Source organism: Meles meles, chromosome 7 (assembly GCF_922984935.1).
Source record: "Meles meles chromosome 7, mMelMel3.1 paternal haplotype, whole genome shotgun sequence".
In the NCBI taxonomy this organism is placed as follows: domain Eukaryota; kingdom Metazoa; phylum Chordata; class Mammalia; order Carnivora; family Mustelidae; genus Meles; species Meles meles.
Window position 1 is genome coordinate 664,123 of NC_060072.1, and position 11,196 is coordinate 675,318.

An 11,196-nucleotide genomic window follows, 5' to 3' on the forward strand; every position below is an offset into this window, starting at 1 on the left:
ATTAAGTGTCCTGGGATGGAGTCCCGCTTGGGGCTCCCTCCTCAGCAGGGAGTCTGTTCTCCCTCTGCCTGCCGCTCCCCTTCCTTCTGCTTGCTGTCTCTCTCTCCCTCTCTCTCTCTGCCAAGCAAATAAATAAAATCTTGAAAAAAAGAAAATTTTCCTTACCTTGAGATTTAAACTATTATTTACCTACATGTATTACTAAGAGTTTCAAAATTGTCTGTGACGTATAAGTCCTAGCCTATCTGGAGTTGATTTTTCAATATGATATGAGAAGAATCTAATTTTATCTTTGTCCATAGGGACAACGACCTTCTCCACTTATTTGTTGGAAAGTCCCTTTCTTTCCTGCTTTGTGCACCTGTGCGGGTCCATCTCTGGAGTCTCTAGTCAGGTCCACGGGCGACTTTGCACCCTGCACCAGAGCCGCGCTGTCTCCACATCTGGGCGGCAGGTTGCCTCTCTCGAGATGAGGGTTCTGGTGCTGCTTGACTCATTTCCTTCTATACAAACGTCGTGATTGTTGTTATTGGAGTCCATAGCTAGTCCTATTTTGATTTTGGTAGGATTTGCATTGAATCCCTAGGTCATTTGGGGGGAAACCGACAAATTAATACCTCATAAAGTATCACATCCATCTTCTCTTAGATTTATTCTTAGTTCCTTGATCTCTTGATAGCACCGTCATCTCTGTGTCATCGCTTGCTGCTGGTGTGTAGAACGCAATGATGTTTGTATTTTAATTTTTTATACTGCCACATTTCTAAACTCATTATTTTTTAATAATTTTTTATTAACATATAATGTGTTATTATCCCCAGGGGTACAGGTCTGTGAATCGTCAGGCTTACACAGTTCACAGCACTCACCAGAGCCCACACCCTCCCCAATGTCCACAACCCAACCACCCTCTCCCAACCCCCCCTCCCCAGCAACCCTCAGTTTGTTTTGTGAGAATAAGAGTCTCTTATAGTTTGTCTCCCTCCTGATCCCATCTTGTTTCATTTTTTCCTTCCCTGCAGAGAGCCTGATGCGGGACTCGATCCCAGGAACCTGAGATCATGACCCGAGCCGAAGGCAGAGGCTTAACCCACTGAGCCACCCAGGCGCCCCTCTCCCTCTCCTTCTGCCCCTCCCTCCCCCCACCCCGGTTTGCGCACGCGCTCTCTCTCTCTCTAAGTCTTTTTAAAAAAACCCAAAAGCCCTATGTACACTGTGCTGTGCTGAGTCATGTGTGCGGGCCTGGCAGGCGGCCCTGAGGAGCTGCCCGGAGGGACCGTGCCCGGTGCAGCCAGCACGATGTGGGCGTTCTAACTGCTCCCTACTCTTGCCGACACTCGCTACTCCCTTCCTTTTTGCTTTGGCTGCTCTGGCAGTGGGCAGTGGCCTCACGCAGCGCTCCAGTCTGCATTTCCCTGATGACTAAGGAAGTTCAGCTCCTTCGTTGACGGTCCATTTGGACACACTCTCACGGGAGTTCCAGTCTTTGCATTTGGACAATTTCTTTTTCTTGGCCTCGTCCTGTTGGCTTACACAGTTTCCCTCGATATTCTCGATTCAGGTCCCTTGGCAAGTAAATCTAGTAAAAATCGCTCTTGGGGCACCTGGCTGGCTCAGTGTGATGCACGTGACACTTGGTCTCAAGGTTTAGGTTCAAGCCCCATGTTGGGGGTAGCGGTTCCTTAAGGAAAAGGAAATCTTAAATATATGTGTACGTACAATATGATATTTCTTATCTCATTCTTTGGTTTGCCTTTCATTCTCTTCAGAACGTCTTTGATGCATATGAATTATTAATTTCCGGATGTTCCGGTACTGATTTTTCTTTTATGATTAGCACCTTTTGTTTTCTCTTTGAGAAATCTTTGCCTGCCCCAAGGTCGCAAAAATAGTCACTTCGGGGGCACCTGGGTGACTCCGTCTGCTAAGCCTCTGCCTTCAGCTCAGGTCGCAATCCCGGATTCCTGGGATTGAGCCCCGCATGGGGCTCCCTGCTCAGCCGGGGTCTGCTTCCCCTTTGCCCCTCTCCCACTGCCCCCACTCATGTGTGCTCTCTTCCTGTCTCTTGAATAAATAAAATCTTTAAACAAAACGGTCGCTTCTGTTTGCCTCCGGCAGTTGTACTGTACACCTTCACTTCGATCCGTCGTCCTCTGGGATCGCGCGAGCGTGCGTGCAGGAATCACCGTCTTTGCAGTACGGGCACTCAGCCGGCGGTACGGTCTCAAAGACCCTGTTCGCCACTAAACCGCGTGACTGTACGTTGTCCCGTGTCTGGACTCTACTCTGTCTGAGCCAGGCTTCCGCGGGACTAAAGCTACATCACAGAGGCACTTTTCTCCCCCAGTGGTGTTCGCTCAGCGAGCATTTGTTCCTCCCATGTCTTCAGATCAGCGGCAGCCGAGCTGGGTTCCGCTGGGGAAGGCGGAACGGGGCTCCAGGCTGCGGGCTGGGTTCACATCGGCTCCCTGCGTCTCCTCCTCCTGGGACCCGTGGCTTCCTAGGGCGTCGTCCTCACCCTGCAGGCGGTATGAAGGAGAGAGCAAGCCAGACCAGCGAGCACAGGGAAGCTTCCACTCACACCACGTCTGCACGCATGGCACTGGCCAGACTCAGGTCCGTGGGCGAGGAAGGATACTCCGCAACCAGGAGGAGAGGCGTGAACACGTCTGGAGCAATAACCAAATACATGACAGTCCAATTCTCGGTCCCCAGGACTCGCTTACCTCCTGTCATAAAGACCTGCTCCTGCCCTCTGCTCCAGAAGTCTCCCGATTGTGACATCAGGCTCCAGCCCCAGACCTCACGGCTCTACTCGGCTCTGGGTTCTACATCAGGCCTCTTCATCTGTTAACCGTGATAACCGTGATAACCGTGAGTCAGAAAGACAAGTCCAGTCGGGGATTTACCTGGCCTGTGGCTGTTTCACGGATGCTAGCGGAAGACACAAGACGCCTAGACCAGAGACCAAGGACGTTATTACTCATGGCCCACGCGCATCAGCAGACCCGTGCCAGTCCCAGGAAGGGCAGGTGACGCGGACCAGGTGTCTGCTACACGCTGTGAGTTCGCGTCGCCGCCGAGGAGCGCTGATCTGGGGAGTCCGCCGCTTTAATCGCAAGCAGTAAGCAACCCGGCTCTTGACCTGAAGGGAGGTACTCTCTCATCCCTCAGGACTGCTCCCTGCATACGTGACCCGGAGACACGGCCCAGGTGAAGGGTAGGCAGAGCCTTGCTCTCTTGGCGCACCCAACAAAACGTGTAGGGTGCTCAAGAGACCCACGGAGGACCGTCTCTCCCAACAATCCCTGCCAGTCCTGCTCAGCCTCTGCCGGGTTCCGCCGGGTGAGCATCCCTCCACCGGCCATCCCGGTTCACGGGGCCAGCAGGGGTTGACACCGAAGCCCCTTGGTTAGTCTGTACGTGTTTCCTCAGGCCCAAGGAGCAGGAAGAAGCCAGCCTGCAGCTGTCCCCCACCCCGTCTCCCCTGCGCCCAGGCCTAGGTGTGCTCTAAGTCCCAGGGGGCCCGGACCGCTCGGATTTCCGACAGCCGGATACGTCTGCCGCAGTTCGGTCCTCCTGAAGACCCACGCAGCTGAGTCTGGACTGACCTCTGATCTTCAGTGTCCTTGCCGGTGTGGGGCAGAACAGATGGGCTGCAGGGCCTCCCCGACACGCCCCCGCCGGAGACGGTTTCCGTGGTCCCCTCAGCCCGCCGGTCCCATGCGAACTTGCTTCTCCTGAGCCACTCGAGGAGCGTGGCTGAGATCTGCATCCTGGCGGCCGCACCCACAGCCTGCGGGTAGAGGTGGGAGGCCCAGGGGCCGGCCAGGCCCAGTCAGCCGCTCCTTGACCACCCCGCTGGGCCACACGCCAGGTCTGCGAGGCAGAGAGCACCGCAGCCCCTGTCCTGCACCTCCGGGCCCCACGAGCTCCCCCAAGAGGCACAGTCCTGTCCTCCATCCACAGCCATAGGATGGGCTCCTGTCCTCCACCGTCCCTTCCTCCCGTCTGCGACAATCATCTCAAGGCCCAGGGCCGGTGCAGGCAGACAGTAACCCTGTTTTGGTGCTCCGGGACCCTTGCCACCCCCACAGGGGAGTGCAGGTGGCAGAGCTGGGACGAAGCGTGAACCCCGTGGGCCGCCGTCAGGCCTCGCCGCCGGCAGAAGGGTGCACGGCCCAGGGACTGCCCGGGGAGAGAGAGAAGCTCTGCGCCCAGCCAATGGCCACTTCCCCCCGAAGGAGGTGGGGGAGCAGAACACAGTCCCAGCACCAGACAGTGCCACACGGATGGCAGGAAGCCCGGATGCCACTGAGCACCCCAGCCGTCAGCCCATTGCCGGTGGCCGAGGTGACAGAAGGCAGCGACCGCAGACGGGCCCGGGGGTCGGCCTACGCAGCCTGCGGCCTGCGGCTCTGTGGCCTGAGAGCTGGGAACGGGCCTTACCTTTTTAAAGGGTTATAAAAAACCGCAGCAGAGAGTATGTGACAGACGTCCCTCTGTCACTGTCCCCCTGCACGGCTGGTGCCCGAGACCCCGCAGCCTGTCCTGCAGCCGCCCTGCCGGCCTGCAGCGGATGAGGCGGGTTTCCTGCCTCCTGAGTCCCCATGGCTCTGCTCCCGCAGGTCTCCAGGGTGCGACCGGTCCCTGCCACCCAGGGCATGTTCTGTAGCCCAGGCCGCCTGCCGCTCCGGGGACCGCTGTGCGCAGGAGCCCAAACTGCACAGTCGCCCCGTGTGGCAAAGGGCTCCCAGCCCGGGAGCTTCAGCCAACATTTCCCAGTCGCGGGACTGCACGGCCGGGCCGGTTCAGCCCAGATGAGCTGCACTGGCTTCCGGGCTACCGGCTGGGGTCGGGCCAGCTCCCCGTGACCCTCCTCCTTGGGCCAGCAGCTGCCCAGCCTGTGTTTGTCCAAGACCGCCTGCCGACCCCACCTGCGCGCCCGGAGCCTCGGCGCGGTGTCCGGGGTGACAGCCGGTGCCCGGCGGGCGGGAGACGCGCTCCGCAGCGGCAGGCTGCTCCCGGCCTGCGCTCCCACACGCGTTTCAGGATCCACCGGTCGGCTTCGAAGGCAGGAGGGAAGGAGGGAAGGAGGGAAAGCTGGCTGGGACTTTGACGGGGATCACCTTGAAGGGGCAGAGCAGTTCGGGGAGAATTGACACCTTGTTTATTCATGTCTTTCAAACCACGATCATGATCTACTCCATTTAATTAAAGCTCAGCCGCTTCTTGGTGTGGTTTTTCAGAGTCGGGGTCTGGCGCATCTTTTATTAGAAATCTTCCCTTTAGGCGGTTGGTAGTTTTTTTTTTAAAGATTTTATTTATTTATTTGACAGAGAGACACAGCGAGAGAGGGAACACAAGCAGGGGGAGCGGGAGAGGAAGCAGGCTCCCGGCCCAATGCGGGGCTCGATCCCAGGGCCCCGAGACCATGACCTGAGCCGAAGGCAGAGGTTCACTGATGGAGCCCCTGGGCGCCCCGACAGTGTCTCATTTTGCACTATAGTCTTAAGGCACAGCTTACGCGCACAGTGAGGACAGACCTTGAGCACACGTGGCTCCTTGTGAGAGGCTCCCCCTCCCCCAGAGCAGCACAGCCGACCTTGCTCACTGCAGAGCTGCTCGGAGACAGCGCCGCCCCACTTACATCGCCACACACGCTCCGTGCCTGGCCTCTTCCGAACCGCCGGCCCTGGTGGCGCGTTCACTTCCCGGGCAGAGGTGGCTGTGCGAGGGACGGAGGACAGAGGGCTGGGTCGCTTCCCGTTCGCAGTGGTGGCGAAGTCGCGGTGATGGCCCCGTGCCAGCGTGTGTGGACGCGTGCGCCGGTCCCTCCCGAGCGGACACGGACCGGACTGGCTTTCAGGCCCCGCAGATGCTGCCGATGCTTCTGTTTTGCTGTGGAAGGAACCGGCAGTTTCCAGGGCAGGGTCCGCGCGGGTGTCCCACAGCCTCGCCGCACGCAGTCTGCTGAGACGGTGCTTTCAGCCGCTCCGGCCTGTCTGCGGCGCTCTCTCCCGGTGGCTTTAGTCTGTATTCCCCGGGTGACGGGTCAGGCCGAGCGCTTTGCCTTGCGTTGATTGGTTATATTTTCACCAATTGCCTGTGTCCGGCCTTTGCCGATTTTTAAACTAGGTCATTTGTGTTTCTGTTACTTATTTGCTGTTTTTTTTATATGCTATGCATTTGTCAGCTACGTGCGTCGGGAATGTTTTCTCCGAGTCCGGGCTTGCCTTCTGCCTTTCTTGGCGATGCCCTCTGAGAGGCAGACACATGCCACGAAGCTTGGGCGGTCAGCTTCCCCTCCTGCGGCTAGTGCCTGGGCTGCTTCTGTGAAACGGCTTGGTCTGCACCTAAGTCACGAGGGTGAACTCCAGTGGCTCCTTCTAGAAGCTCTGCGGTTGTGGCCTTCACCTTCTGGTCTGTGATCCATCCTGAGTTCATTTTCGCGTGCGCTGTGAAGGCGCCAAGGACCGTGTGGTTTCCACAGCGACATCCAGCGGCCCCAGCACCGTCACGTGGCTTTGGCGCCTGATCAGAAACAGACTCCGCAGAATGAACTCTGGAGTCCCTCCTCTGGCCCGGTTCCGTTCGCCTGTCCCGTTATCGGCATCGCACAGGGCCTGCGGACCGCAGTCCGGAGGGAAGCGGGGAGTGCGACCCCTAAGTTCCCAGCACTTCCCAGCCCAGCGTTGCCTCAGCTGGTCTCTGTCTTTTGAATTTTCCTATACATTTTGCCATCAGCTTGTACATTTGTACAAGAAAGACCTGGTGGGATTCTGACTGGACCACGCCGTGTCCACGGACCATTTCGGGGAGAACTGGCAGCTGGGACATGGAGACTTTGATCTCTGGGTGTGACGGACTCAAGATTAATTTGGGTTTCTCTGGTTTTCCTCTGCAATAGGTTAGCGTACACAATATGAATCAAACATATTCATACGTACCTGATGTTTTGGCATGTTTATAAATGCATTTTTATAAATAAATGTTGATGCCTTAGGGGATTTTTTTCATCCTTTTTTTTGGTGCGAACGCACAGAGTCTGCTCCCGGCAGAGCTCAGCCCTTCCGTCCAGGGCCGCCAGCTGCACTCCGCGCCCCTTACATCACATGCTCTGACCTTTAGGCTCCACGCATGAACGTTTCATCAGCCTCCCCCGTCTCCCCTGCGCCTGGCGCCTGGCAGCCACTTTCTATTCTGTTTCTATGAGTTTGACTTTTTTTTCTTTTCAGATTCCACTCGTGTTACACATGGTGATCTAAATTCTGTTTTCCAGTCGTGTGTGCGGACGTAGAATATTCCACTGTCGTACATCGACCCTCCGGCCCTCCTTCTTGGTTCCAGTAGTTCCTGACACCTTTGGATCGTCTACACAATCATATCACCCCTTTCTGATCTTTATGTCTCTGTCTCTCATTCCGCTGATTGCACTGGCTGGAGCCTGCGGGAGGGGCAGGGGCCGGCACCCGTCCGTGGCATCAGCTGGAGAATTTCTACACTTGCCACGTGGAGGCTGTTCGCTCGCTCGCTTGTGTGCTGAGAATGGTTTTCCTTCCTCCCTCCTTCCTCCCGCTCTCCTCCCTTCTTTCCTCGCTCCTTCCTCCCTCCTTCCTCCTTCCCTCCCTCCTCCTCCCCTCTCTTCCGCAGTGGTGGGCAAAGAGCTACTGTTCTGGCCCCATCGGCCTGCTTGTCCCCAACCTTTGCCCAGTGCATGCCCTGGTGTGTCCTGTGGGACAGGCTTGTCATAGCCGCCTCAGGGAGGCCTTGTTCCTGGGCAAGGTTCAACATCTGCCCCAGGCTCCGGGAAGCTGTGGGCTGCTTTGCATAGGTGCTGGGTGGCCCCACTTCCGTCTGCCCCACCCAGCACCTGGAGGAGTGACTCAGCCCAGGCTGTCGGTAGCCAGTGGCGCCGACAGGCTTTGTGTCCCAGCCCACGCTGCTCCTGGGGGCTAGGCGGTTGCTGGCTGGGGAGTGCCCTGGCCCCTGGGTTCGGGAAAGCCTGCACCACGGGCAGCCTCAGGACTGACTCACAGGCCCAGCACAGGAGGGAGGGGAGGGAGCCTGGAGATCTGTGGACGTCCTGACTGCTCCTCCGGGAAAGGGCCTCCCTCGTCCTGGGGTGTCAGGGGAACTGTGCGAGAACCCTCCCAGAGCAGCAGCTTCAGCACAGGGGCATGGCCTCTCCAGGGGGCCGGCCTGCCCACCCTTGCTTCCCAGTCACAGTGGTACCCTCACCCAACAAGGTCACCACCTCCTGGGCCAGCAGACTGGTGTCCTGGGGCGCAGAGAGCAGCCTGCCTGGGAGAGGGACGGCCCCCCAGCCTGGGGGCGCAGAACAGCCTGGCCCTGACTGCCAGGGCTCACCCTCCAGTCCCCACCGGAGCCATGGGCCTGCCGGGGGCTCGGGGTCCTGATCCAGCCCACACCCGGCTGCCACCCAGCCCTCTTGACATCCAGCTCTATGCCCACAGCCCATCTTGGTCCCTGCCCAGAGGGGACAGGACCTCAGCTCCAGGGGTCTGCGCACAGGCGCACAGGGCAGCAGGACCTAGGGTCTTCTGGGCACAGCCTATGGCGCGGAGGGGTGTGGATCAAGAAGAGTTGGAGGAAGGGGCCTCTATTCTGGCGCCAGTGGGAGGGCCGGGGAAGGGGCAGGATGGGGGCCACAGGTCGGGGTCCTGGAGTCCTCTGCATGCCCACGTGGCTCTGGAGCCCCCTCCCTCTGCGGGTCTGCGGGCCTGCGGGCACCCTTCTCCCTGACCGCCTAAGCAGGGCTGAGGGACAGTCCGGGGGAGCAGGGTGGGTGCCAGTTGGCCCTGCTCCTGAGGGTGACGCCCAGACTGGCTATGAGAGGAGGCTCGTGGCCGGTAATGGGGCAACAGGCTCGAAGGAGACTGACTGCGCCCGTAGTTTCCAACCCTCTGCGTCCTTCCTAGGGGTGGAGGGCCGGGCGGACCGCTCTCCTGGCCCACCTGGCTGGGACCGCCCACGCCCTCGGGGAGGGAGAGGGCTGTAGGGGCAGGCGAGCCGGGCAAAGGCGACCCCCCCCGCCCCCCCAGCCTTCACCCCCGGACATGATGCCCCTGGACACCGCCTGTTGGGCTTGAGGGTGGGTCTGGGGTTTCCTGAGGGCTGGGGAGAGAAGGGGGGGTTGGTGTGGGAGCGGGTGGGCTTGCGAGTCAGCTGGGAGCGGACTTCCAGCTGGACGCTGGCCTTGCCTGGGGTGGCCATGACGTAGGCTGCCTTAGGGAGCCGTGTCAGGAACGGGGAGTATGGCCAGGGCGTGGTCCCGGGGCAACAGGTCTCCAGCGCCCAGGCCCAGCGCAGGGATGGTGGGGGCGTGGCCGCGGCGGGAGGGCGTGGCCGCGGCGGGAGGGCGTGGCCGCGGCGGGAGGGCGTGGCCGCGGCGGGAGGGCGTGGCCGCGGCGGGAGGGCGTGGCCGCGGCGGGAGGGCGTGGCCGCGGCGGGAGGGCGTGGCCGCGGCGGGAGGGCGTGGCCGCGGCGGGAGGGCGTGGCCGCGGGCTCAGGGCTCCTCTCTCTCTCCCCAAGGGCTGCGCAGGGAACCCCCCGCGCCCTGCCTGGTGTGCGGCTCTCTGCCCCCGGCCCGGCCCTGCAAGCGCTGCCGCTCCTTCTGCGCTTCGGTCCTGCAGGGCGCCTCCTTCGTGCCCCTGGGCGGCGGGGGCGGCGGTGCGGGGACCCCGTGACGCCAAGGACCTGCACACCGAGGACCAGGACGGGAGAGACTAGCCCTAGAACGTGGCTGGTTTCTTTGGAATCCTTGTATACAGAGCTATTTTAGCGAAACTGCAACTTCGGCATGGTATTTCTTCCGGAGCCCCCGCCCCAACCCGGGGCCAGCGCCCCACATCCATACACCCGTGTACCCCAAAGTCACCCCCCATGTCCTCCCGCAGCACCCCTGCCTCACCGGAGGAGGACGCCCCTCATGGGCCGATGAGCATGAGAAGCCCCCCTCCAGAGCCCCTCCTTGTTAGCAGGCGCCCCTCCCAGGCTCGCAGCCCGAGGTCTCCCGCAAGGCACTCAGTCACTCATCCATTCAACAAAAGTCTCATCTGCACCCAAGTGTCTCCTTCCAACCTGGGGCTGAGTGAGGGTGTGGGGGGGGGCCTGGGTCAGACCCCTCAGAGTCAACCCCAGTGGGGCTTCTGGGCCCTCTGGCCACCAGCAGGCCGCTCCGACGGCAGAGAGCCAGGGAGGGTGAGCCCCTGCAAACTCTCGGGGCTCAGGCTGGGGTGACCCAGCCCTCCAAGCCCACATGGAAGAGGAGGGGCTTGTGAGTAGTGGGTGCGGGCAGTTCTTTGTGGACTTTGGGAGGGTCCACAGCCCGCCCTCCCCAGACAAGTCCAGGGCCTGGAGGTGGGGAGGAACCTACCCCCCCCCCCCGCCCCGGGCTGTTCCCCATCACGATGGCATGTGGCCGCACCTGTTGGCCACTTCTGGTCACCTGTGCTCTAGGCACCGGTGTCCCCGTCTGAGCGGCAGGTGTCTCATCTGGCAGGTGGGCCTGTCCTGGGGTGGCCACGGAGTGGGGACTCAGAGCCTGGGTGGCCACATGGCTTCCTTGCCCTGGGGAGAGCCTGTGCCCATGAGATCCCATGGTACCGTGGCTCCCACCTGTCCCGCGGTTACACGCGGCTGTGTCCGGGCCTCAGAGCCGACGGAGCAAGGCCTGCATCTGGCCTGCACGGCCTGCGGCACAATGCTGTGCCATGCAACGGGAGCCCCTTGGGGCGGCACACTTTCTTCTGGCCCACCCAGAGGCTGCGCGTGCTAGAGGCGGGCTGGTCCAAGGACAGCGGGAGGGGGCTTTCCTGGGGGAGGCCTGACCTGCAGGCCTGTGCTACTCAGCACATCAGGCTCGCTCGCTCCTGGGTCTGGTGGCCTCCCGAGCGCTGGGGAGGTGGGGGCAGGAGCTCCACCCCCACCGGCCCTGCCTCCCTAGTCATGTGGGACAGGGTGCCCGGAGCCCAGCAGTGCCCCCAGAAGTCCCAGCCCCCACACGCTGTAGGCCAGGTGGGTGCCGGGCGGAGGCACTGGCCCAGGATGGGGGAAGACTGGGAGGTGAGCTCCGTGGCGCCCAGGCCGTGGCGGCAGGAGGGTGCAGACCATGGTTTGGGGCGATGTTGGGTGGTAGTCCCTGTCCCATGGGGCAGAGGTTCCTTCAGGGCG

General features: G+C 60.8%; 1 protein-coding gene across 1 annotated transcript in view; it reads left to right on the forward strand.

Moving 5' to 3' along the window:
* TTLL8 (tubulin tyrosine ligase like 8) overlaps positions 1-2,854 on the forward strand; it is a 39,590-nt gene extending 36,736 nt beyond the window's left edge. The window contains 2 exon segments of the mRNA XM_046010916.1: positions 2,348-2,433; positions 2,435-2,854. Coding sequence (XP_045866872.1) covers positions 2,348-2,433; positions 2,435-2,854 — 506 coding nt within the window.
* The last annotated feature ends 8,342 nt before the right edge of the window (positions 2,855-11,196 follow it).